This window comes from Pseudophryne corroboree, chromosome 10 (genome assembly GCF_028390025.1).
Source record: "Pseudophryne corroboree isolate aPseCor3 chromosome 10, aPseCor3.hap2, whole genome shotgun sequence".
Lineage (NCBI taxonomy): Eukaryota > Metazoa > Chordata > Amphibia > Anura > Myobatrachidae > Pseudophryne > Pseudophryne corroboree.
Window position 1 is genome coordinate 250,316,209 of NC_086453.1, and position 27,605 is coordinate 250,343,813.

At 47.1% G+C, this 27,605-nt stretch overlaps 1 protein-coding gene across 1 annotated transcript in view; it reads right to left on the reverse strand.

The window, feature by feature from the left end:
• The window catches only part of ZW10 (zw10 kinetochore protein), a 174,888-nt gene that overhangs the window by 50,992 nt on the left and 96,291 nt on the right, over positions 1 to 27,605 (reverse strand). The window contains exon 9 of the mRNA XM_063943187.1: positions 6,631 to 6,813. Within this exon, the coding sequence (XP_063799257.1) occupies positions 6,631 to 6,813 (183 nt within the window). The remainder of the gene's footprint in view (positions 1 to 6,630; positions 6,814 to 27,605) is intronic.

Below are 27,605 nucleotides of genomic sequence, written 5' to 3' on the forward strand. Positions count from 1 at the left end.
TGATCAAAGCAGCAAATTTGTTAGCAGATAGGCAAAACCATGTTGCATTGCAGGGGGGCAGATATAACATGTGCAGAGAGAGTTAGATTTGGTTGGGGTGTGTTCAAACTGAAATCTAAATTGCAGTGTAAAAATAAGGCAGCCAGTATTTACCCTGCACAGAACCAATATAACCCACCCAAATCTAACTCTCTCTGCACACGTTACAACTGCCACACCTGCAGTGCACATGGTTTTGCCCAACTGCTAACAAATTTGCTGCTGCGATCAACTCTGAATTACCCCATTGATCAACGTGCAATTTATCACTCTCCAAGGCTTGATAAACCTGGGCCAAGATCTAATAGGTCTCGAAATGTTGCCGATGTTAGACCGCAGTACAGTATGCTTGAATGCATTGTCTGACGTTTTCAATATATTACAAGCAAATTGTGTGTTCAACCAAAATAGACAGCAGTAACTATTTTTGCAATCATTGGGTGGAATTCTAATGTTTGAAAAGTCGGTTGGGTGTCTGTTTTTTCCCTGTCTGTTAGATAGGAAAAAACAGACTCCCAACTGACTTTTCAAACATTTGAATCTCCCCCATTATATTAGAATGAGTATTAAATCTATAAAAATTTTACTTGAAAATACATATTATGACGTGCTATGATTATTATACAATGACATGATATGAGCTCCTGTATGAAGAACAAGGGGTAAATGTAATAGAATGTGAGTTTTCAGGGATTTAGTCGTCAGTTTTAAGCATTTAAAATGTATATAATTTAAAAATGAGAATTTACTTACCGATAATTCTATTTCTCGTAGTCCGTAGTGGATGCTGGGGACTCCGTCAGGACCATGGGGATTAGCGGCTCCGCAGGAGACAGGGCACAAAAGTAAAAGCTTTAGGATCAGGTGGTGTGCACTGGCTCCTCCCCCTATGACCCTCCTCCAAGCCTCAGTTAGGATACTGTGCCCGGACGAGCGTACACAATAAGGAAGGATTTTGAATCCCGGGTAAGACTCATACCAGCCACACCAATCACACTGTACAACCTGTGATCTGAACCCAGTTAACAGCATGATAACAGCGGAGCCTCTGAAAAGATGGCTCACAACAATAATAACCCGATTTTTGTAACAATAACTATGTACAAGTATTGCAGACAATCCGCACTTGGGATGGGCGCCCAGCATCCACTACGGACTACGAGAAATAGAATTATCGGTAAGTAAATTCTTATTTTCTCTGACGTCCTAAGTGGATGCTGGGGACTCCGTCAGGACCATGGGGATTATACCAAAGCTCCCAAACGGGCGGGAGAGTGCGGATGACTCTGCAGCACCGAGTGAGAGAACTCCAGGTCCTCCTCAGCCAGGGTGTGCCCCTGACCAAGTAGCAGCTCGGCAAAGTTGTAAAGCCGAGACCCCTCGGGCAGCCGCCCAAGATGAGCCCACCTTCCTTGTGGAATGGGCATTTACATATTTTGGCTGTGGCAGGCCTGCCACAGAATGTGCAAGCTGAATTGTACTACACATCCAACTAGCAATCGTCTGCTTAGAAGCAAGAGCACCCAGTTTGTTGGGTGCATACAGGATAACAGCAAGTCAGTTTTCCTGACTCCAGCCGTCCTGGAAACCTATATTTTCAGGGCCCTGACAACATCTAGCAACTTGGAGTCCTCCAAGTCCCTAGTAGCCGCAGGTACCACAATAAGCTGGTTCAGGTGAAACGCTGACACCACCTTAGGGAGAAACTGGGGACGAGTCCGCAGCTCTGCCCTGTCCGAATGGACAATCAGATATGGGCTTTTGTGAGACAAAGCCGCCAATTCTGACACTCGCCTGGCCGAGGCCAGGGCCAACATCATGGTCACTTTCCATGTGAAATATTTCAAATCCACAGATTTGAGCGGTTTAAACCAATGTGATTTGAGGAATCCCAGAACTACGTTGAGATCCCACAGTGCCACTGGAGGCACAAAAGGGGGTTGTATATGCAGTACTCCCTTGACAAACTTCTGGACTTCAGGAACTGAAGCCAATTCTTTCTGGAAGAAAATCGACAGGGCCGAAATTTGAACCTTAATGGACCCCAATTTGAGGCCCATAGACACTCCTGTTTGCAGGAAATGCAGGAATCGACCGAGTTGAAATTTCTTCGTGGGGCCTTCCTGGCCTCACACCACGCAACATATTTTTGCCACATGTGGTGATAATGTTGTGCGGTCACCTCCTTCCTGGCTTTGACCAGGGTAGGAATGACCTCTTCCGGAATGCCTTTTTCCCTTAGGATCCGGCGTTCAACCGCCATGCCGTCAAACGCAGCCGCGGTAAGTCTTGGAACAGACATGGTACTTGCTGAAGCAAGTCCCTTCTTAGCGGCAGAGGCCATGAGTCCTCTGTGAGCATCTCTTGAAGTTCCGGGTACCAAGTCCTTCTTGGCCAATCCGGAGCCACGAGTATAGTTCTTACTCCTCTACGTCTTATAATTCTCAGTACCTTAGGTATGAGAAGCAGAGGAGGGAACACATACACCGACTGGTACACCCACGGTGTTACCAGAACGTCCACAGCTATTGCCTGAGGGTCTCTTGACCTGGCGCAATACCTGTCCAGTTTTTTGTTCAGGCGGGACGCCATCATGTCCACCTTTGGTCTTTCCCAACGGTTCACAATCATGTGGAAGACTTCCCGATGAAGTCCCCACTCTCCCGGGTGGAGGTCGTGCTGAGGAAGTATGCTTCCCAGTTGTCCACTCCCGGAATGAACACTGCTGACAGTGCTAACACATGATTTTCCGCCCAGCGAAGAATCCTTGCAGTTTCTGCCATTGCCCTCCTGCTTCTTGTGCCGCCCAGTCTGTTTACGTGGGCGACTGCCGTGATGTTGTCCCACTGGATCAATACCGGCTGACCTTGAAGCAGAGGTCTTGCTAAGCTTAGAGCATTGTAAATTGCTCTTAGCTCCAGTATATTTATGTGGAGAGAAGTCTCCAGACTTGATCACACTCCCTGGAAATTTTTTCCTTGTGTGACTGCTCCCCAGCCGTTCAGGCTGGCATCCGTGGTCACCAGGACCCAGTCCTGAATGCCGAATCTGTGGCCCTTTAGTAGATGAGCACTCTGCAGCCACCACAGAAGAGACACCCTTGTCCTTGGAGACAGGGTTATCCGCTGATGCATCTGAAGATGCGATCCGGACCATTTTTCCAGCAGATCCCACTGAAAAGTTCTTGCGTGAAATCTGCCGAATGGAATCGCTTCGTAAGAAGCCACCATTTTTTCCCAGGACCCTTGTGCAATGATGCACTGACACTTTTCCTGGTTTTAGGAGGTTCCTGACTAGCTCGGATAACTCCCTGGCTTTCTCCTCCGGGAGAAACACCTTTTTCTGGACTGTGTCCAGAATCATCCCTAGGAACAGCAGACGTGTCGTCGGAGACAGCTGCGATTTTGGAATATTTAGAATCCACCCGTGCTGTCGTAGAACTACTTGAGATAGTGCTACTCCGACCTCCAACTGTTCTCTGGACCTTGCCCTTATCAGGAGATCGTCCAAGTAAGGGATAATTAAGACGCCTTTTCTTTGAAGAAGAATCATCATTTCGGCCATTACCTTGGTAAAGACCCGGGGTGCCGTGGACAATCCAAACGGCAGCGTCTGAAACTGATAGTGACAGTTTTGTACCACGAACCTGAGGTACCCTTGGTGAGAAGGGCAAATTGGGACATGGAGGTAAGCATCCTTGATGTCCAGGGACACCATATAGTCCCCTTCTTCCTGGTTCGCTATCACTGCTCTGAGTGACTCCATCTTGATTTGAACCTTTGTATGTAAGTGTTCAAATATTTCAGATTTAGAATAGGTCTCACCGAGCCGTCTGGCTTCAGTACCACAATATAGTGTGGAATAATACCCCTTTCCTTGTTGTAGGAGGGGTACTTTGATTATCACCTGCTGGGAATACAGCTTGTGAATTGTTTCCAATACTGCCTCCCTGTCGGAGGGAGACGTTGGTAAAGCAGACTTCAGGAACCTGCGAGGGGGAGACGTCTCGAACCTCCAATCTGTACCCCTGGGATACTACTTGTAGGATCCAGGGGTCCACTTGCGAGTGAGCCCACTGCGCGCTGAAACTCTTGAGACGACCCCCCACCGCAGCTGAGTCCGCTTGTACGGCCCCAGCGTCATGCTGAGGACTTGGCAAAAGCGGTGGAGGGCTTCTGTTCCTGGGAATGGGCTGCCTGCTGCAGTCTTCTTCCCTTTCCTCTATCCCTGGGCAGATATGACTGGCCTTTTGCCTGCTTGCCCTTATGGGGACGAAAGGACTGATGGAGACGGTAACGCCACTTGTTTTGATAAGCGTGTGAGCGCCTTATCCACCCTAAGGGGTGTTTCCCAACGCGCCCTAACTTCTGGCGGGAAAGGGTATAACGCCAATAATTTTCTATCGGGGGAAAACCCACGCATCATCACACACTTCATTTAATTTATCTGATTCAGGAAAAACTACAGGTAGTTTTTTCACACCCCACATAATACCCTCTTTTGTGGTACTTGTAGTATCAGAAATATGTAACACCTCCTTCATTGCCCTTAACATGTAACGTGTGGCCCAAATGGAAAATACGTTTGTTTCTTCACCGTCGACACTGGAGTCAGTGTCCGTGTCTGTGTCGACCGACTGAGGTAAATGGGCGTTTTAAAGCCCCTGACGGTATTTGAGACGCCTGGACAGGTACTAATTGGTTTGCCGGCCGTCTCATGTCGTCAACCGACCTTGCAGCGTGTTGACATTATCACGTAATTCCCTAAATAAGCCATCCATTCCGGTGTCGACTCCCTAGAGAGTGACATCACCATTACAGGCAATTGCTCCGCCTCCTCACCAACATCGTCCTTATACATGTCGACACACACGTACCGACACACAGCACACACACAGGGAATGCTCTGATAGAGGACAGGACCCCACTAGCCCTTTGGGGAGACAGAGGGAGAGTTTGCCAGCACACACCAAAACGCTATAATTATACAGGGACAACCTTTATATAAGTGTTTTTCCCTTATAGCATCTTAATATATATAATCATATCGCCAAATAAGTGCCCCCCCTCTCTGTTTTAACCCTGTTTCTGTAGTGCAGTGCAGGGGAGAGCCTGGGAGCCTTCCCACCAGCATTTCTGTGAGGGAAAATGGCGCTGTGTGCTGAGGAGAATAGGCTCCGCCCCCTTTTCGGTGGGCTTCTTCTCCCGTTTTTCTGAGACCTGGCAGGGGTTAAATACATCCATATAGCCCCAGGGGCTATATGTGATGTATCTTTTAGCCAGTATAGGTATTTCATTGCTGCCCAGGGCGTCCCCCCCAGCGCCCTGCACCCTCAGTGACCGCTGGTGTGAAGTGTGCTGACAACAATGGCGCACAGCTGCAGTGCCGTGCGCTACCTCATGAAGACTGAAAAGTCTTCTGCCGCCGGTTTCTGGACCTCTTCACTCTTCGGCATCTGCAAGGGGGTCGGCGGCGCGGCTCTGGGACCGGACTCCATGGCTGGGCCTGTGTTCGATCCCTCTGGAGCTAATGGTGTCCAGTAGCCTAAGAAGCCAATCCATCCTGCACGCAGGTGAGTTCACTTCTTCTCCCCTAAGTCCCTCGTAGCAGTGAGCCTGTTGCCAGCAGGACTCACTGAAAATAAAAAACCTAACAAAACTTTTACTCTAAGCAGCTCTTTAGGAGAGCCACCTAGATTGCACCCTTCTCGGCCGGGCACAAAAATCTAACGGAGGCTTGGAGGAGGGTCATAGGGGGAGGAGCCAGTGCACACCACCTGATCCTAAAGCTTTTTTTGTGCCCTGTCTCCTGCGGAGCCGCTAATCCCCATGGTCCTGACGGAGTCCCCAGCATCCACTTAGGACGTCAGAGAAATGTAAAAGTAGGTTAGTTGTTTTTACTTTTAAATTATTGCTGCTTTAATTCTAGCGGCTAAAACACTGAAAACTGAGATACCTGCGACTCTCTATTCCCAAGGATACCTGACATTGTAGACACCATTTTTACAAAGCTAAAATAAATATTCCATATGGAGCTTTTCCACTCTAGCTTCTACAATTATTTTGTAGAAGCTAGTTTATGAAACTATAGCAAAATCGGAAAATGAAACTTATCCACTTTATTAACGGAAGGGAGACAAAAAAACCTCTCTCAAACTATTACCAATGTTACCAAGTCTTACTTGCATTCAATGGCAAAAAAAGATGCCTTGTATACTGGGCCTGATTCAAATTGTATATAAACCAGATTGTTTGCATCGAACTCTGGCGGGGGACGGACTGCGCACTGGACACCTTCTGCACACGTGCCGAACAGATCCTGCATCATAGCCCCACAAATAGCCATTTGGGGGCAGGGAGGGAGTGGCGCTGGGCAGTGTTCTCACAAGCTCCTGCAGCGCAAATGAGGCGGCCAATCTGAGTGCTCAGCACTCAGATCTGAGATGCCGGTAGCTGATGTCTTCAGCCCCCAGACGCTTCCTGCGGCATTAGCATATTTTAGCATTGCTGCTGTGTCCATCTCTGAATCATCCCTACGGTGTATAAACAGAACTGTGCAGATACACTGGTAACAGACAGGTATTTTTCTCACCTTCACTGTATTGTGTATTTCAGAAGTCATTAGATTTCTAGCTGCTACAATTACATCCTGGCATTTCTTGCTAGCGAAGTGAGAATTGACATTTTGGGCATATTTAAGAAGCTCGGTTGCATTACCCTTCAGATATTTCATTTCTTTTAAGGCATTTTCAAACTCTTCAGTTGCCTTTATGACCTGCAAAGACAATATCTCTACTATTATTACAATAAAAAGAGGCAGAACGGGCAAAATGTCAAATTAAATCTGTTCCATAACATTTGTATAGGCAATGGGCCACATAGGACCAACAGAGGACAAAAAGGTGAAATGGCAAAGCATGACATGACAGTTATGAATGCTGTGACAACACTAATCCCGCCCTAGCGTGAGAAATCGCTCACTGAACATTTATTGGTAAAGAGAACGTAACAATTTCTTTAGCCACTATTTAAAATGTGGTTAGCGTAATTTTTATTTGCCACTTTTGTAAAGCGGCCCATGCAATGTAAAAAGGTTCCCGCTAGAGAGAGTGGGCGCAGCAAAAGAAAATTTTCCTGGGTGGTAGTAACACTTTAAAAGACACAGGCAGTATGGACTCAAGAAGCACTCAACTCATTAAGAAAATCATTGTGCCCCGTTTTAATCACACAGAAAAAGGGGTTCTCCCAATGTTTCTACAGTATGTGTTATTAAATCCAGTGACTGAAGCAAGTTTTAAATGAATCAAGAATTCCTTTTTCAGGAAAGATTTTCCCAAGAATTCGATGTTTGAAAGAAAAAAAGAAATGACTTCCTTTTCCTCTTTGCCTCAACTGGAGGGCATATGTGAGGCAAGAACAAACCTTATTGGAGATTCCAGGCATCATGCAGTTTGCAAACACTACCCTTTCCCCAGCAAGCATACAGTCTCCAAAGATGAATGCTCCCATAGCTTTCTCATCCACAATTCAGATTCCAAATGCTACTACCCTAAAGCTGGGTACAAACTAAGCGGTATGTCGTCTGATCCGGCGAATTGGACAGACATATCGGGCACATCGTCTAGTGTGTACCGGCAACTGCGCACACCCACGGGTCGTCCAGTCAGTTGTGCTGCATGCCTGATCGTCCTAATCCTAGCAACGACCAGATGCAGGGGAATGCCACTGTGAACATCATATAGCGCAATATATCGTTCAGTGTGTACCGGCACAGCCGTAATACCGTTACATCTGTTGTGCCATCGGCCAGGTACACATATTGTTTAGTGTGTACCCGGCTAAAGAAGGGAAATCATGATGAGGAAGAAAAAATAAGAATTTACTCACCGGTAATTCTATTTCTCCTAGTCCGTAGTGGATGCTGGGGACTCCGTAAGGACCATGGGGGAATAGACGGGCTCCGCAGGAGACTGGGCACTCTATAGAAAGATTTAGGACTATCTGGTGTGCACTGGCTCCTCCCCCTATGACCCTCCTCCAAGCCTCAGTTAGGAACTGTGCCCGGAAGAGCTGACACAATAAGGAAAGATTTTTGAATCCCGGGTAAGACTCATACCAGCCACACCAATCACACCATATAACACGTGATAGGAACCCCGGTTAACAGTATGATAACAAATGTAGCCTCTGAAGAGATGGCTCACAACAAAACCCGATTTTTGTAACAATAACTATGTACAGGTATTGCAGACAATCCGCACTTGGGATGGGCGCCCAGCATCCACTACGGACTACGAGAAATAGAATTACCGGTGAGTAAATTCTTATTTTCTCTGACGTCCTAGTGGATGCTGGGGACTCCGTAAGGACCATGGGGATTATACCAAAGCTCCCAAATGGGCGGGAGAGTGCGGATGACTCTGCAGCACCGAATGAGAGAATTCCAGGTCCTCCTCAGCCAGGGTATCAAATTTGTAGAATTTTGCAAACGTGTTTGCCCCCGACCAAGTAGCTGCTCGGCAAAGTTGTAAAGCCGAGACCCCTCGGGCAGCCGCCCAAGATGAGCCCACCTTCCGTGTGGAATGGGCTTTTACAGATTTAGGCTGCGGTAAGCCTACCGCTGGAATGCGCCAGCTGAATAGTGCTACAAATCCAGGCGGCAATAGACTGCTTAGAAGCAGGAGCACCCAGCTTGGTGGGTGCATACAGGATAAACAGCGAGTCAGTCTTTCTGACTCCAGCCGTCCTGGAAATATAAATTTTTAGGGCCCTGACTACGTCCAGCAACTTGGAATCCTCCAAGTCCCTAGTAGCCGCAGGCACCACAATAGGTTGGTTCAAGTGAAAAGCAGAGACCACCTTTGGGAGAAACTGCGGACGAGTCCTCAATTCTGCCCTATCCATATGGAAAATCAGATAAGGGCTTTTACAAGACAAAGCTGCCAATTCTGAAACCCGCCTGGCCGACGCCAGGGCCAACAGCATGACCACTTTCCACGTGAGAAATTTTAAAACCACAGTCTTAAGTGGTTCGAACCAATGTGATTTCAGGAATGCCAAAACCACATTGAGATCCCAAGGTGCCACTGGGGGCACAAAAGGAGGCTGAATATGCAGTACTCCTTTGACAAAAGTCTGAACTTCAGGCAGTGAAGCCAGTTCTTTTTGGAAGAAAATCGACAGAGCCGAAATCTGGACCTTTATGGACCCCAATTTTAGGCCCAACGTCACCCCTGCTTGCAGGAAGTGCAGGAATCGACCCAGGTGAAATTCCTCCGTCGGGGCCTTCATGGCCTCACACCAAGCAACATATTATCGCCAAATGCGGTGATAATGTCTTGCGGTGACATCCTTCCTGGCTTTGATCAGGGTAGGGATGACTTCCTCCGGAATACCCTTTTCCTTCAGGATCCGGTGTTCAACCGCCATGCCGTCAAACGCAGCCGCGGTAAGTCTTGGAACAGACAGGGTCCCTGCTGCAGCAGGTCTTGTCTGAGCGGCAGAGGCCAAGGGTCCTCTGTAAGCATCTCTTGAAGTTCCGGGTACCAAGCTCTTCTTGGCCAATCCGGAACCACGAGTATGGTTTTCACTCCTCGCCTTCTTATTATTCTCAGTACCTTGGGTATGAGAGGTAGAGGAGGAAACACATAAACCGACTGGTACACCCATGGTGTCACTAGAGCGTCCACCGCTATCGCCTGAGGGTCTCTTGACCGGGCGCAATATCTTTTCAACTTCTTGTTGAGGCGGGACGCCATCATGTCTACCTGTGGTTTTTCCCACCGGTTGACCAGCATTTGGAAGACTTCTGGATGAAGTCCCCATTCTCCCGGGTGGAGGTCGTGCCTGCTGAGGAAGTCTGCTTCCCAGTTGTCCACTCCCGGAATGAACACTGCCGTCAGTGCTAACACATGATTCTCTGCCCATCTGAGAATCCTTGTGGCTTCTGCCATCGCCATCCTGCTTCTCGTGCCGCCCTGTCTGTTTACATGGGCGACCGCCGTGATGTTGTCTGACTGGATCAGTACCGGCTGGTTTTGAAGCAGGGGTCTTGCCTGGCTTAGGGCATTGTAAATGGCCCTTAGCTCCAGGATATTTATGTGGAGAGAAATCTCCTGATTTGACCACAGTCCTTGGAAATTTCTTCCCTTTGTGACTGCCCCCCAGCCCCGAAGGCTGGCATCCGTGGTCACCAGGACCCAGTCCTGTATTCCGAATCTGCGGCCCTCTAGTAGATGAGCCCTCTGCAGCCACCACAGCAGCGACACCCTGGTTCCGGCCGATAGGGTTATCCGCTGTTGCATCTGGAGATGGGACCCGGACCATTTGTCCAACAGGTCCCACTGGAACGTCCTTGCGTGGAACCTTCCGAATGGAATTGCTTCGTACGAAGCTACCATTTTTCCCAGGACTCGTGTGCATTGATGTACCGACACTTTTCCTGGTTTTAGGATGTCTCTGACCAGAGATGACAATTTCTCTGCTTTTTCCAGTGGAAGAAACACTCTTTTCTGGTCTGTGTCCAGAATCATTCCCAGGAACAGAAGACGTGTCGTCGGGACCAGCTGTGACTTTGGAATATTGAGAATCCAGCCGTGCTGTTGTAGCACTTCCTGAGAAAGTGCCACCCCCACTATCAACTGTTCTTTGGACCTCACCTTTATCAGGAGATCGTCCAAGTACGGGATAATTAAAACTCCCTTCTTGCGAAGGAGTATCATCATTTCGGCCATTACCTTGGTAAAGACCCTCGGTGCCGTGGATAACCCAAACGGCAGCGTCTGGAACTGATAGTGACAGTCCTGTATCACAAATCTGAGGTACTCCTGGTGCGGAGGGTAAATGGGGACATGCAGGTACGCATCCTTGATGTCCAGGGATACCATGTAATCCCCCTCCTCCAGGCTCGCAATAACCGCCCTGAGCGATTCCATCTTGAACTTGAACCTTTTGATATAAGTGTTCAAGGCTTTTAAATTCAAGATGGGTCTCACCGAACCGTCCGGTTTCGGTACCACAAACATTGTGGAGTAGTAACCCTTTCCTTGCTGAAGGAGGGGTACCTTGACAATCACTTTCTGTGAATACAGTTTTTGAATAGCCACCAACACTGCCTCCCTGGCAGAGGGAGTTGCCGGCAAGGCAGATTTTAGGAAACGGCGGGGGGGAGACGTCTCGAATTCCAGCCTGTACCCCTGAGATACTTTTTGAAGGACCCAGGGATCCACTTGTGAGAGAGCCCACTGTGTGCTGAAAAACCTGAGACGTGCCCCCACCGTTCCCGATTCCGCCTGAGCAGCCCCAGCGTCATGCTGTGGACTTACCGGACGCAGGGGAGGACTTCTGCTCTTGGGAACTAGCTGTGTGCTGCAGCTTTTTCCCCCTTCCTCTGCCCCTCGGCAGAAAGGATGAGCCTCTAGCCCGCTTAGTTTTCTGGGGCCGAAAGGACTGTACCTGATAATACGGTGCTTTCTTTTGCTGTGGGGTAGCCTGTGGCAAAAAAGTCGATTTCCCAGCAGTAGCTGTGGAAACGAGGTCTGAAAGACCTTCCCCAAAAAGTCCCACCCCTTTATAGGGTAAAACTTCCATGTGCCGCTTGGAATCGGCATCACCTGACCATTGCCTAGTCCATAACCCCCGTCTGGCGGCAATGGACATAGCGCTTATTTTTGATGCCAGCCGGCAAATATCCCTCTGTGCATCACGCATGTATAAGACCGCGTCTTTTATATGGTCAATCGTTCGCAAAATATTGTCCCTATCCATGGTATCAATGTTTTCCGACAGGGAGTCTGACCACGCAGCTGCAGCACTGCACATCCAAGCTGATGCAATAGCGGGTCTCAATATAATGCCAGTGTGTGTGAATACAGCTTTTAGGGTATTTTCCAGCTTTCTATCAGCAGGTTCTTTTAGGGCGGCCGTATCCGGAGACGGTAGTGCCACCTTCTTTGATAAGCGTGTCAGCGCTTTATCTACCCTAGGGGGTGTTTCCCAGCGTGACCTATCCTCTGGCGGGAAAGGGTACGCAGCCATTAACCGTTTAGAAATGATCAATTTCTTATCTGGGGAAGTCCACGCTTCCTCACACACCTCATTTAATTCGTCAGATGCAGGAAAAACTACTGGTAGTTTTTTCTCACCAAACATAATACCCTTTTTTGTGGTACCTGGGGTATCATCAGAAATGTGTAATACATTTTTCATAGCCTCAATCATATAACGGGTGGATCTATTGGAGGGTACACTCGTCTCATCATCGTCGACACTGGAGTCGGTATCCGTGTCGACGTCTGTATCTGTCATCTGAGGTAGCGGGCGTTTTATAGCCCCTGATGACATTTGAGACGCTTGGACAGGCACAAGCTGAGTAGCCGGCTGTCCTATGTCGTCAAACCTTTTATGTAAGGAGCTGACACTGTCACGTAATTCCTTCCATAAGTCCATCCACACTGGTGTCGACCCCGCAGGGGGTGACATCACATTCACAGGCATTTGCTCCGCCTCCACATCATTATCCTCATCATACATGTCGACACAGCAGTACCGACACACAGCAGACACACAGGGAATGCTCTTACAGAGGACAGGACCCCACAAAGCCGTTTGGGGAGACAGAGGGAGAGTATGCCAGCACACACCAGGGCGCTATATAACACAGGGATATCACTATACAGAGTGTTTTCCCCTATAGCTGCCTATAATAAATATATATATATATATATATATATATATATATACTGCGCCTAAATTGTGCCCCCCCCTCTCTTTTTTACCCTTTCTGTAGTGCAGGACTGCAGGGGAGAGCCAGGGAGCTTCCTTCCAGCGAAGCAGTGAGGGAAAAATGGCGCCAGTGTGCTGAGGGAGTTGGCTCCGCCCCTTTTTCGGCAGGCTTTCTCCCGCTATTTTATTGTTTCTGGCAGGGGTTAATATACACCTATATAGCCTCTGGGGCTATATATGGTGTTAGTTTTGCCAGCCAAGGTGTTACTATTGCTGCTCAGGGCGCCCCCCCCCCCCTTCGCCCTGCACCCATCAGTGGCCGCAGTGTGTGGTGGGCATGAGGAGCAATGGCGCACAGCTGCAGTGCTGTGCGCTACCTTGGAGAAGACAGAAGTCTTCAGCCGCCGATTTTCCGGACCACCTTCTTGTTTCTGGCTCTGTAAGGGGGACGGCGGCGCGGCTCCGGACGACGAGGTCGGGTCCTGTGTTCGATCCCTCTGGAGCTAATGGTGTCCAGTAGCCTAAGAAGCCCAAGCTACCACCACTTAGGTACGTTCGCTTCTCCTGCCCTTATTCCCTCGTTGCAGTGAGCCTGTTGCCAGCAGGTCTCACTGAAAATAAAAAACCTAAACTATACTTTCTTCTAGGAGCTCAGGAGAGCCCCTAGTGTGCATCCAGCTCAGCCGGGCACAGAAATCTAACTGAGGCTTGGAGGAGGGACATAGGGGGAGGAGCCAGTGCACACCAGATAGTCCTAAATCTTTCTATAGAGTGCCCAGTCTCCTGCGGAGCCCGTCAATTCCCCCATGGTCCTTACGGAGTCCCCAGCATCCACTAGGACGTCAGAGAAATATACGTTATGGTAAGAACTTACCGTTGATAACGTGATTTCTCTTATGTCCACAGGTATCCACAGGATAACATTGGGATATTGTCGAGCGACAGCAAAAATGGCACCAACACGGTCACAAGCTTTCTGGCCTCCCAGGATGCATTGGGGCCTCCACTATATAGTCCCGCCCACTGACTCAGTCAGATCAGTTCTTTCTACAGCGATTTTAGGCAGGAACATTAGGTAGAGACCTGTACAGGCGATAAGAACACACATGCACACCCTTCCATACAAGAAGGAAGAGGTTTTAGTGATGGTCTAGATCCTCAAATCAGATGCGTCAGGGTGGGATCCCTGTGGACACCTGTGGACATAAGAGAAATCACGTTATCAACAGTAAGTTCTTACCATAACGTTTATTTCTCTGGCTGGGTCCACAGGATTATCCACATGATAACATTGGGATTCCCAAAGACATTTTAGTGGTGAGGACGCTCCTGATTGCACAGGAGGACCTTTCGCCCGAAGTCTGCGTCATGAGAGGCAAAAGTATCCAAGGCATAATGTCTGATGAATGTGTTTATGGAAGACCATGTGGCTGCCCTACATATCTGTTCTGCTGAAGCACCCTGTTGTGCTGCCCAAGAAGGACCTACCTTACGTATAGAGTGTGCAGAGTCATTAGCCGGAATAGGGAGATCTGCATGAGAATAAGCTTCTGATATTACCATTCGGAGCCATCTCGCCAGCGTCTGTTTACTAGCAGGCCATCCTCTTCTATGGAATCCATATAGAATGAAGAGAGAATCCGTTTTCCTGATGGCACTAGTACGATCTGTGTAGATTCTCAAAGCCCGGACCACGTCCAGCGACGCTTCTCCCGCAGATAGTCCCGATACCTGAAAAGCTGGGACTACAATCTCTTCATTCAGGTGAAACTTTGATACCACCTTTGGAAGATAACTAGATCTCGTTCTGAGAACTGCTCTGTCTGGAAAAAAAAACTTAGGAAAGGAGACTTACATGATAATGCTCCTAAATCTGACACTCTTCTGGCTGACGCCATTGCCAGTAAAAAAAGAACTTTAACCGTTAACCACTTAAGATCTGCTCTCTCAAGTGGTTCAAACAAAGGACCCTGGATAAATTTAAGAACTAAATTCAAATCCCAGGGAGCTGCAGGAGGAACAAATGGAGGTTGAATATGTACTACTCCTTGGAAAAACGTACGTACATCCTGTAGGTCAGCAATCTTCTGCTGAAACCATACAGTCAACGCTGAGACTTGCACCCTCAAGGAAGCAACCTTCAACCCTTTATCCAATCCTGCCTGCAGGAAATCCAAAATCCTAGCTACTTTAAAAGATCTCGGATTGTAATTTTTTCCAGAACACCAATGAATATAGGCTTGCCACATTCTATGATACACACGGGCCGAAGAAGTCTTTCTTGCTTTAAGCATGGTTTGGATTACTTGCTTTGAAAATCCTTTAGCCTCTAAGATAGAGGTTTCAACAGCCACGCCGTCAAAGACAGGCGATCCAGATGACTGTGACAACAAGGACCCTGCATTAATAGATCTGGACGTTGAGGGAGCAGTATCGGTGCTTCCACGGACATTCTCAACAGATCTGTGTACCAATGCCTTCTTGGCCAAGCTGGAGCTATTAGAATGATTGCTCCTTTTCCTGTTTTATCTTTCTCACTACTCTGGGTAACAGATATTGGAGGGAACAGATACGCCAGCTGAGACCTCCATTCTACTGACAGTGCGTCTACCAGGACCGCTCCTGGGTCCTTGTTCTTGATCCGTACCTCAGAACTTTGTTGTTTAGACGAGACGCCATAAGGTCTATCTCCGGTAGACCCCATCTGTTCACCAGTGTCTGAAACACTTCTGGGTGTTGTGCCCATTCGGTTTCCTGAATGGTGTGCCGACTGAGAAAATCTGCTTCCCAATTTAGTACACCCGGGACAAACACTGCTGACAATGCCGGGAGATGGAGTTCTGCCCATTTTAGAATGGGGGTTACTTCCTCCATCAGACTCTTGCTGTGAGTTCCTCCTTGATGATTGAGGTATGCTACTGCCGTCGCATTGTCTGAGCGGATCTTGACTGGTCTTCCTTGTAGATTGTCCTTTGCCTGAACCAGAGCCAAGTAAATGGCTCTTATTTCTAACAGATTTATCGGCAGGCGACTTTCCCTTGCGGACCATTTTCCTTGGAACCATAGGCTTCCGAGTACCGCCCCCCAGCCTTGCAGGCTGGCATCTGTTGTCAGGACTTGCCACTCCTTTATCCAAAAGGGTCTCCCCTTGTTTAAATGGTCTGTCTGTAGCCACCACGCTAGAGACCTCTTTAAGTTTACTGGAATCTTTATCATCTGCTTCTTTATCGTTTGATGATTTCCGTTCCATTTGGTCAAAATCAGGTGCTGCAATGGTCTGGAGTGGAATTGCGCATATTCCACCATGTCGAAAGTTGATACTATCAGACCCAACAGTCGCATTGCTGCATGGACTGACATTGTCTGGGCTTGCAACGCTTCCTGAGCCATGACCTGCACTTTGACTATCTTTTTCTCTGGCAAGAGAACCTTCTGTAGGTCTGAATCCAATATGGCCCCCAAATGAACCATCCGCTGTGACGGATTCAGGGACGACTTCTCCCAATTTATGAGCCACCCGTGTCTCTGTAAACAAACGATCGTCTGTTGGAGATGGCTCAACAGTAAATCTTGCGACTGTGTTAATATTAATAGGTCGTCGAGGTATGGGAATATTCTTATCCCCTGCTTGCGCAGACAAGCTGCCATAACCACCATGATCTTGGTAAACACCCTGGGTGCTGTAGCTAGCCTGAAGGGCAGAGCTTGGAACTGGAAATGTTCCTGGAGGATGGCAAACCTGAGGTAACACTGATGTGATAGTGCTATAGGCACATGTAGGTAAGCATCCCGTACATCCAGAGATAACATGTAATCTCCCGGTTCCATAGCCAACATTATGGAGCGTAACGTCTCCATGTGGAACTTCGGGATCCATATGTATCTGTTCAACATTTTCAGATTTAGAATTGGTCGATATGACCCATTTGGTTTCTGGATTAGAAAAAGATTGGAGTAAAACCCCTGTCCCTTTTGTGATGGAGGTACTGGGACAATCACACCTGACTGCAGTAATTTTTGGACTGTTTTATGCAGGGCATTGGCCTTCGACTCTATACGAGACGAAGCAAGGTAAATGGGCGCCCGTACCTTCAACCCTATGAGAACTACCTATTGCTGCACAATTTGGTAAGAAGAGGGAAAGTTGCTGACCCCCGAAAAACAAAATAAAACAGAAGAAACCAATCTGTGCGCAACAGGATCACTTTTAAATGTATTGTTTTATTAATAATCCAAAATATGGATAGAAAAATAAAAATAAGAATATGGATAGAATATATAAATATAATTATAATACTTCAGGAGTGACCACACAAAGAAAATTATATATATTAAAACAATTTAACACAACCAGATTCTAAACCATCTGGATCATATGAAAAAACCCTGCAAAGATATCACAGTAGTTAAAATCTGAACTCTTGGTATATTAATCAAAATGGAATCCCTAAATCAAATCACAATACAGTGCACTGATTCAATAATTATAAAACGCCCACATAGGCTGGCCAGCCTGTAATTAAATAGGGTGTATTTCACCCAAGGGTTCTCCAAGAGGATCAGTTATTTGGTCTCTGACATAATACTGTGATTAAAATGAAGAAAGGATCACCATAAAGTAGGTCATCTGTATACCAACCAAATGAATGCCGTCAGTGTATAACGAGTGTCTCCTCCAGCCAAGCGGTAAATATCCTCCCCGTGCCACCGATGTATGGAGCTGTTTAATGGAGATAATTTCAGCTGAATAACCGTCTCATGCTGTCTCTTGCACCCGCACTGGTTCCCTTGTTGGGATCACCCGAGACCTCCGTTATCCGTATTCCACGTACCGGCATTCACCGTGCTGACTGGGTGCTGGCCAGACAGCACGGCTGGAAATTCCTTTACAGCCGGAGTCCAATCCACGAAGATAAACGGAGTCCCTTGCAGCGGGTTCCAGAGGTTCTATTTACCCCGTAATTAGGGCAGTAGTAGCCGGCGTTCACCGTGCTGCCTGGATAGCAACCAGGTATCGCGGCTGGATAATTCTTTTGTAGCCAGAGTCCAATGTAAAAAGATGTATGGGATCCCTTGCAGCGGGTTTTTGGTTTTATAATTACCCAATAATTAGGGCAGTTGTAAATGGTCCGAATAGAGGGGTCACTCCACAGCCGTCAGCTAACGCGTTTCTCGACCATCAGCCCCGGTCGTTTCATCAGAGGTAGATAAAAGGAAGTTCCCATCTAACCATATTTAAAGCCCCAGAATGATTATCTAAATACAAACAGCTGATGACTCTAATCAAACATGTGAAACAAGTACAGGTAATGACAAGACCATGAAATTTAAACATACGTCCACACAATAGAACCAAATACTATAGTACTCAGGAATGGAATAAATAACATATACACATACCGTATCCATCACTCTCTATAAATTTAAATTGAATAAATAAATAAATACACCAGTGAAGTGTTATAGAAATAAATATATATATATATATATATATATATATATATATATATATATTCTGTAAATATAATTTCATTAATTTTAAAAAGACTTTTTACTTAAAAAGCAAATAATTATGTTAATAATAGTGACATTATACTCATTGTATATATTGCAATGACACCATCAGATAAATACTAAATATATTAAATAAAGTAAATAAATAAATCAGTATGTGGAGTCGACCGAGGGGAAAAAAAACAGACACAATCAGGAGAGATATATTTAAACTCATCCAGAGTGTGACAGGCACACTCTGGATGAGTTTAAATATATCTCTCCTGATTGTGTCTGTTTTTTTCCCCTCGGTCGACTCCACATACTGATTTATTTATTTACTTTATTTAATATATTTAGTATTTATCTGATGGTGTCATTGCAATATATACAATAAGTATAATGTCACTATTATTAACATAATTATTTGCTTTTTAAGTAAAAAGTCTTTTTAAAATTAATGAAATTATATTTACAGATTTTATATATATATATATATATATATATATATATATATATATATATATTTATTTCTATAACACTTCACTGGTGTATTTATTTATTTATTCAATTTAAATTTATAGAGAGTGATGGATACGGTATGTGTATATGTTATTTATTCCATTCCTGAGTACTATAGTATTTGGTTCTATTGTGTGGACGTATGTTTTAATTTCATGGTCTTGTCATTACCTGTACTTGGTTCACATGTTTGATTAGAGTCATCAGCTGTTTGTATTTAGATAATCATTCTGGGGCTTTAAATATGGTTAGATGGGAACTTCCTTTTATCTACCTCTGATGAAACGACCGGGGCTGATGGTCGAGAAACGCGTTAGCTGACGGCTGTGGAGTGACCCCTCTATTCGGACCATTTACAACTGCCCTAATTATTGGGTAATTATAAAACCAAAAACCCGCTGCAAGGGATCCCATACATCTTTTTACATTGGACTCTGGCTACAAAAGAATTATCCAGCCGCGATACCTGGTTGCTATCCAGGCAGCACGGTGAACGCCGGCTACTACTGCCCTAATTGCGGGGTAAATAGAACCTCTGGAACCCGCTGCAAGGGACTCCGTTTATCTTCGTGGATTGGACTTCGGCTGTAAAGGAATTTCCAGCCGTGCTGTCTGGCCAGCACCCAGTCAGCACGGTGAATGCCGGTACGTGGAATACGGATAACGGAGGTCTCGGGTGATCCCAACAAGGGAACCAGTGCGGGTGCAAGAGACAGCACGAGAAGGTTATTCAGCTGAAATTATCTCCATTAAACAGCTCCATACATCTGTGGCACGGGGAGGATATTTACCGCTCGGCTGGAGGAGACACTGACGGCATTCATTTGGTTGGTATACAGATGACCTACTTTATGGTGATCCTTTCTTCATTTTAATCACAGTATTATGTCAGAGACCAAATAACTGATCCTCTTGGAGAACCCTTGGGTGAAATACACCCTATTTAATTACAGGCTGGCCAGCCTATGTGGACGTTTTATAATTATTGAATCAGTGCACTGTATTGTGATTTGATTTAGGGATTCCATTTTGATTAATATACCAAGAGTTCAGATTTTAACTACTGTGATATCTTTGCGGGGTTTTTTCATATGATCCAGATGGTTTAGAATCTGGTTGTGTTAAATTGTTTTAATATATATAATTTTCTTTGTGTGGTCACTCCTGAAGTATTATAATTATATTTATATATTCTATCCATATTCTTATTTTTATTTTTCTATCCATATTTTGGATTATTAATAAAACAATACATTTAAAAATGATCCTGTTGCGCACAGATTGGTTTCTTCTGTTTATTCTATACGAGACGGGCTGGTGCAAAAAAATCTTTGAGGAGGCTGCCTCCTGAATGGGAACCCATACCCCTGAGATACTACCTTCTGCACCCAGGCATCTGTTGTTGACTGTTGCCATATGTGTGCAAATTGAAGGAGTCGGCCCCCAACCCTGGAATCCTCCAGGCGGAGGCCCGTCTCTTCAGGCTGAGGGTTTCTGTTCAGGTTTGGAAGCTGGCTTCTTGCTAGCCCACTGCTTCCTACCCCTGGATTTAAACTGGGGTTGCTTAGGCTCCTCCTTAGCTTTCGCTTTGCTTTGCCAACGAAAAGAGCGAAATTTTAAACCCTTGGACTTAGGGTTATAAGCAGCCGGAAATCTGACCTTTTTCGATTCAGCCTCTGATTCTAGGATATCCGATAAAGGTTTTCCAAATAATATATTACCCACGAAAGGCAATGCTTCCAATTCTTTCTTGGACTCCGCATCCGCCTTCCAGGTCCGTAGCCAAACTGCTCTGCGAGCGACTACTGTCAAGGCTGAAGCTTTAGAAGCAACAGTGCCTACATCAATTGCTGCTTCTTCTAAATACTGGGCAGATTGTCTTAAATGGCAAAAACGATCCTCTTGCTCCATAGTAGGAGAAGAGATGTCATTCTCTAGTTCCTCTATCCATTCGCCCATTGCCTTTGCTACCCAGGCCGAAGCCATAGCAGGTCTTACCACTGCTCCTACAAGAGAAAAAATATTTTTCAATAGGCTCTCTACCCTTCTGTCTGTGACATCATTCAATGAGGTAGATGACAGTGGTAAAGCAGATTTATGCACGAGTCGCAGAACATGTGCATCTACTTTTGGAGGAACTTCTCTCTTCGAACAATCCACAGCAGGAAATGGATAATAAGAATCCCATCTCTTAGGAATCTTATACTTTTTACTGGGCGCTGCCCAAGACTCATCCATCATTTCCGTCAATTCATCTGACGCTGGAAATTCAGCTTTCACTGATTTTGTTAGTTTAAATACAGGTGCTTTTGCTTTTAACGCTGTCTTGGCTGGCTCTTCCAAAGAAAGCACAGCCTTCACAGCATTAATAAGTTCAGCTACATCTTCTGAACTAAAGCTCTGCGACTGATCATCATACGGAGTTGAATCTATTGTTTCCGCATCATCATCCGATGTATCATCTTGTGTAGTCTGCCATACAGACGTATCTGTCTTAGTCTTACCTGCCCCTTGGTTGCTTGTAGAGGCTACTGGAACCAAACCATAGGAAGGGAGCTGCATGTATTGGTTCATAGTGTAACCTAACCCTTGAGGTGGTGCTACCGGAGCTAACCTGTCCGCTATTGAAGACAGAGTCTTTGCGAACATATTCCATGGTGGCTCTACTGGAGGTTGAACTAACTCCTGTTTTGTACTTCGCTGAAAAGCGAAACAGTTTGCACACAAACCCTCATAAGTGACCAATTGATTCATATCAATTACCCCTGACTTACAAGATAAGCATGTTAGGGTTATAGGAGTGCTTGGTAAATTCTCCTCATCACTTTTGCCGCTCATAGACATGGTATTAACCTGTTATTGACTACACACTTTGTGACTGAAAAACACCCTGTATGTCAGTATATAGAGGTGAGATCAATCTGACCACAGTGCACCTGATTTGAGGGTCAGAACAGGACTGACATTACACAGAAAAGTCAGCACACATACTAGCAGTCAGTCACATGTTAAAGCATTAGACATTGTCATATGAGAATACAACTTCCATAATAACTTAAACATAAGTAGGAAAATTGTACTTCTGTTTTAACTGGTTCTAATTTCAACATAACATGCAGAAAACACAGTAATATACAGGTCTCATATGCAATAGGTACTAAAAAATTAACAATGCATACTAAGAAGTAGAGAGAATTTTTAGTACTGTATACCCTGCCTCCAGAGAGCGGGATACAGGGAGACTCACCACACTTCCATATCCAAGCAAATACGCTCGTAAGACGCTGAGTGGATTCAGACGCTACTGGTGTACACTGCCGCTCTTGGTAACTGATAACGGACACAGACGCTCACCAACGGACACGGGCGCTGAGCGACTTCCACGTGTATGCAGACGCTAAAGGCCTGCGACTCGGTCTGGGCGGGTTTATCTCCAGTGTACACAACCGCAGCGTCTAAGCTGCGACCGAGTACCCTCGTGGTAGCGTCTGAGCCGGAAGTGAGGTCAATCAGTTCATGAAACGAGAGACACGCGGGAACTGGCCATGAACTCGGAGGAGGGACGGCCAGGAGAGCGTCTGAAACCCCCTGTTGACTTAAACTCCCAGGATCGCGGCCTCACCTAATCCTGGCGCCTATGATCCCTAGAGCGTAGCGCTGTCACACCGGGATGTTCGGCGCATCAACACACTGTTTGTAGTCTCCACCAAATCAGTGTAGCTGTGTCCTGACCCCTCTAGTAAGAGGAAGTCCATAGACTCACCGTCTCCCCATGCTCCGGCCACAGCCTGGTTACGTCTGCTGGACCTGCTAGAACATCCGACACAGACGCCCGTCGAGACAGCACTGATACCCGAAGGTAAGCGTTGTTGCGACCCGGTGGGGAGTTGTTGGAGCGACTCTTTCTAATACGCGTTTAAGACGCTGTTAAGAGAAGTGGCTCTAAAAAAACATTATAGTAAGTCTATAAAAATAAAGTAATGAAAATTTGAGGCTGCTCTCACAGCAGCCCTGTGACCATGCGGCTTCTTGCCGCACCAAGCAAAAAACTGACCTGACTGAGTCAGTGGGCGGGACTATATAGTGGAGGCCCCAATGCATCCTGGGAGGCCAGAAAGCTCGTGACCGTGTTGGTGCCATTTTCGCTGTCGCTCGACAATATCCCAATGTTATCCTGTGGATAATCCTGTGGACCCAGCCAGAGAAAAACATTTTTATGCCAGTTACTATTGCAGAAAGAGCCTTCTTTAGACAGACCCACTATTCAGCTTCGGAGACTGATATCCCTTTCACATCGCACAAATAACCCGGTATCGACCCGGCATATTGCCGGGTCGACACGGGTTGGCGTGCGGTGTGAAAGGGGCATAGCCGAAATCGCAGGTCGCCTGACCCAGCAATTCAACTAGGGAATAAAGCAGTGTTATATCCGGGTTGAATACCGGGTCAGTGGCGGCGTAAACGGGCTCCCGGGTCGATGCGTCCCGGGACCCGTCTACTACAGCAGGGAGAGGCGGCGTGGAGATGATCTCATCTTTCAGCGCCGCCCTCACCTCCGCCCCCCGCTGTTATGGCAACCCGCCCGGCAAATTGCCGGGTCGGGGAAGCCTGCAGCTGCTGCCAATGCCGGATCCCACTCAGGAAGGACCTGTTTCCAATTCCCAGGTGGGATCCGGCATTGGCAGTGTGGAAAGGCTATAAGGCAGTTGAGGATTAGTCGAAGCGACGATAATAAGAAGATTTTACTTACCGATAAATCTATTTCTCGTAGTCCGTAGTGGATGCTGGGGACTCCGTCAGGACCATGGGGATTAGCGGCTCCGCAGGAGACAGGGCACAAAAATAAAGCTTTAGGATCAGGTGGTGTGCACTGGCTCCTCCCCCTATGACCCTCCTCCAAGCCTCAGTTAGGATACTGTGCCCGGACGAGCGTACACAATAAGGAAGGATTTTGAATCCCGGGTAAGACTCATACCAGCCACACCAATCACACCGAACAACTTGTGATCTGAACCCAGTTAACAGTATGACAACGTAGGAGCCTCTGAACAGACGGCTCACAACAATAACAACCCGATTTCTTTGTAACAATAACTATGTACAAGTATTGCAGACAATCCGCACTTGGGATGGGCGCCCAGCATCCACTACGGACTACGAGAAATAGATTTATCGGTAAGTAAAATCTTATTTTCTCTAACGTCCTAGTGGATGCTGGGGACTCCGTCAGGACCATGGGGATTATACCAAAGCTCCCAAACGGGCGGGAGAGTGCGGATGACTCTGCAGCACCGAATGAGAGAACTCCAGGTCCTCTTTAGCCAGGGTATCAAATTTGTAGAATTTTACAAACGTGTTCTCCCCCGACCACGTAGCTGCTCGGCAGAGTTGTAATGCCGAGACCCCTCGGGCAGCCGCCCAGGATGAGCCCACCTTCCTTGTGGAATGGGCCTTGACAGATTTAGGCTGTGGCAGGCCTGCCACAGAATGTGCAAGTTGAATTGTGCTACAAATCCAACGAGCAATCGTCTGCTTAGAAGCAGGAGCACCCAGCTTGTTGGGTGCATACAGTATAAACAGCGAGTCAGATTTTCTGACTCCAGCCGTCCTTGAAATATATATTTTCAATGCCCTGACAACGTCCAGCAACTTGGAATCCTCCAAATCGCTAGTAGCCGCAGGCACCACAATAGGCTGGTTCAGGTGAAACGCTGACACCACCTTAGGCAGAAAATGAGGACGCGTCCGCAGTTCTGCCCTGTCCGAATGGAAAATCAGATATGGGCTTTTATACGATAAAGCAGCCAATTCTGACACTCTCCTGGCTGAAGCCAAGGCCAGTAGCATGGTTACTTTCCATGTAAGATATTTCAAATCCGCCGATTTGAGTGGCTCAAACCAATGGGATTTGAGAAAATCCAAAACTACATTAAGGTCCCACGGAGCCACTGGGGGCACAACCGGGGGCTGTATATGTAGTACTCCTTTTACAAAAGTCTGGACTTCAGGAACTGAAGCCAATTCTTTCTGGAAGAAAATCTACAGGGCCGAAATTTGAACCTTAATGGACCCCAACTTGAGGCCCATAGACAATCCTGTTTGCAGGAAATGTAGGAATCGACCCAATTGAAATTCCTCCGTGGGGGCCTTCCTGGCCTCACACCACGCAACATATTTTCTCCAAATGCGGTGATAATGTTGTGCAGTCACCTCCTTCCTGGCTTTTACCAGTGTAGGAATGACCTCTTCCGGAATGCCTTTTTCCCTTAGAATTCGGCGTTCAACCGCCATGCCGTCAAACGCAGCCGCGGTAAGTCTTGGAATAGACACGGTCCCTGCTGAAGCAGGTCCCGTCTTAGAGGTAGAGGCCACGGATCTTCCGTGAGCATCTCCTGAAGTTCCGGGTACCAAGTTCTTCTTGGCCAATCCGGAGCCACGAGTATCGTTCTTACTCCCCTTTGCCGTATAATTCTCAGTACTTTTGGTATGAGAGGCAGAGGAGGAAACACATACACTGACTGGAACACCAACGGCGTTACCAGAGCGTCCACAGCTATTGCCTGAGGGTCTCTTGACCTGGCGCAATACCTGTCCAGTTTTTTGTTGAGGCGAGACGCCATCATGTCCACCTTTGGTTTTTCCCAACGGTTCACAATCATGTGGAAGACTTCTGGATGAAGTCCCCACTCTCCCGGGTGTAGATCGTGTCTGCTGAGGAAGTCTGCTTCCCAGTTGTCCACTCCCGGAATGAACACTGCTGACAGTGCTATCACATGATCTTCCGCCCAGCGAAGAATCCTTGCAGCTTCTGCCATTGCTCTCCTGCTTCTTGTGCCGCCCTGTCTGTTTACGTGGGTGACTGCCGTGATGTTGTCCGACTGGATCAACACCGGCTGACCCTGAAGCAGGGGTTTTGCCAGGCTTAGAGCATTGTAAATCGCTCTTAGCTCCAGTATATTTATGTGAAGAGACATCTCCAGGTTTGACCATACTCCCTGGAAGTTTCTTCCCTGTGTGACCGCTCCCCAGCCTCTCAGACTGGCATCCGTGGTCACCAGGACCCAGTCCTGTATGCCGAATCTGCGGCCCTCTAACAGATGAGCACTCTGCAACCACCACAGAAGAGACACCCTTGTCCGTGGCGACAAGGTTATCCGCTGATGCATCTGCAGATGCGATCCGGACCATTTGTCCAGCAGATCCCACTGAAAAGTTCGTGCGTGGAATCTGCCGAATGGAATCGCTTCGTAAGAAGCCACCATCTTTCCCAGGACTCTTGTGCATTTATGCACAGACACTTTCCCTGGTTTTAGGAGGTTCCTGACAAGTTCGGATAACTCCTTGGCTTTCTCCTCCGGAAGAAACACCTTTTTCTGAACCGTGTCCAGAATCATTCCCAGGAACAGCAGACGTGTCGTCGGGGTCAATTGAGATTTTGGAAAATTCAGAATCCACCCGTGCTGTTGCAGCACTATTTGGGTTAGTGCTACTACGTCCCCCAGCTGTTCCCTGGACCTTGCCCTTATCAGGAGATCGTCCAAGTAAGGGATAATTAATACGCCTTTTCTTCGTAGAAGAAACATCATTTCGGCCATTACCTTGGTAAAGACCCGAGGTGCCGTGGACAATCCAAACGGCAGCGTCTGAAACTGATAATGACAGTTTTGCACCACGAACCTGAGGTACCCTTGATGTGAAGGGCAAATTGGGACATGCAGGTAAGCATCCTTGATGTCCAGGGACACCATAAAGTCCCCTTCTTCCAGATTCGCTATCACTGCTCTGAGTGACTCCATCTTGAACTTGAATTTTTGTATGTACAGGTTCAAAGATTTCAGATTTAGAATAGGTCTTACCGAGCCGTCCGGCTTCGGTACCACAAATAGTGTGGAATAATACCCCTTTCCCTGTTGTAGGAGGGGTACCTTGACTATCACCTGCTGAGAATACAGCTTGTGAATGGCTTCCAATACCGTCGCCCTGTCTGAGGGAGACGTTGGTAGAGCAGACTTTAGGAACCGGCGAGGGGGAGACTTCTCGAATTCCAACCTGTAACCCTGAGATATTATCTGCAGGATCCAGGGGTCCACCTGTGAGTGAGCCCACTGTGCGCTGAAATTCTTGAGTCGACCCCCCACCGCCCCTGAGTCCGCTTGTAAAGCCCCAACGTCATGCTGAGGGCTTTGCAGAAGCCGGGGGGGGCTTCTGCTCCTGGGAAGAAGCTGCTTGGTGCACTCTCTTACCCTTTCCTTTGCCTCGGGGCAAATATGACTGTCCTTTCGCCCGCTTGTTCCTATAGGAACGAAAGGACTGCGGCTGAAAAGACGTTGTCTTTTACTGTTGGGAGGGGACCTGAGGTAAAAAGGTGGATTTCCCGGCTGTTGCCGTGGCCACCAAATCCGATAGACCGACCCCAAATAATTCCTCCCCCTTATACGGCAATACTTCCATATGCCGTTTGGAATCCGCATCACCTGACCATTGTCGCGTCCATAAACTTCTTCTGGCAGATATGGACATCGCACTTACTCTCGATGCCAGAGTGCAAATATCCCTCTGTGCATCTCGCATATATAGAAATGCATCCTTTAAATGCTCTATAATCAGTAAAATACTGTCCCTATCCAGGGTATCAATATTTTCAGTCAGGGAATCCGACCAAACCACCCCAGCACTGCACATCCATGCAGAGGCGATGGCTGGTCGCAGTATAACACCAGTATGAGTGTATATACTTTTCAGGGTAGTTTCCAGCCTCCTATCTGCTGGATCCTTGAGGGCGGCCGTATCAGGAGACGGTAACGCCACTTGTTTTGATAAGCGTGTGAG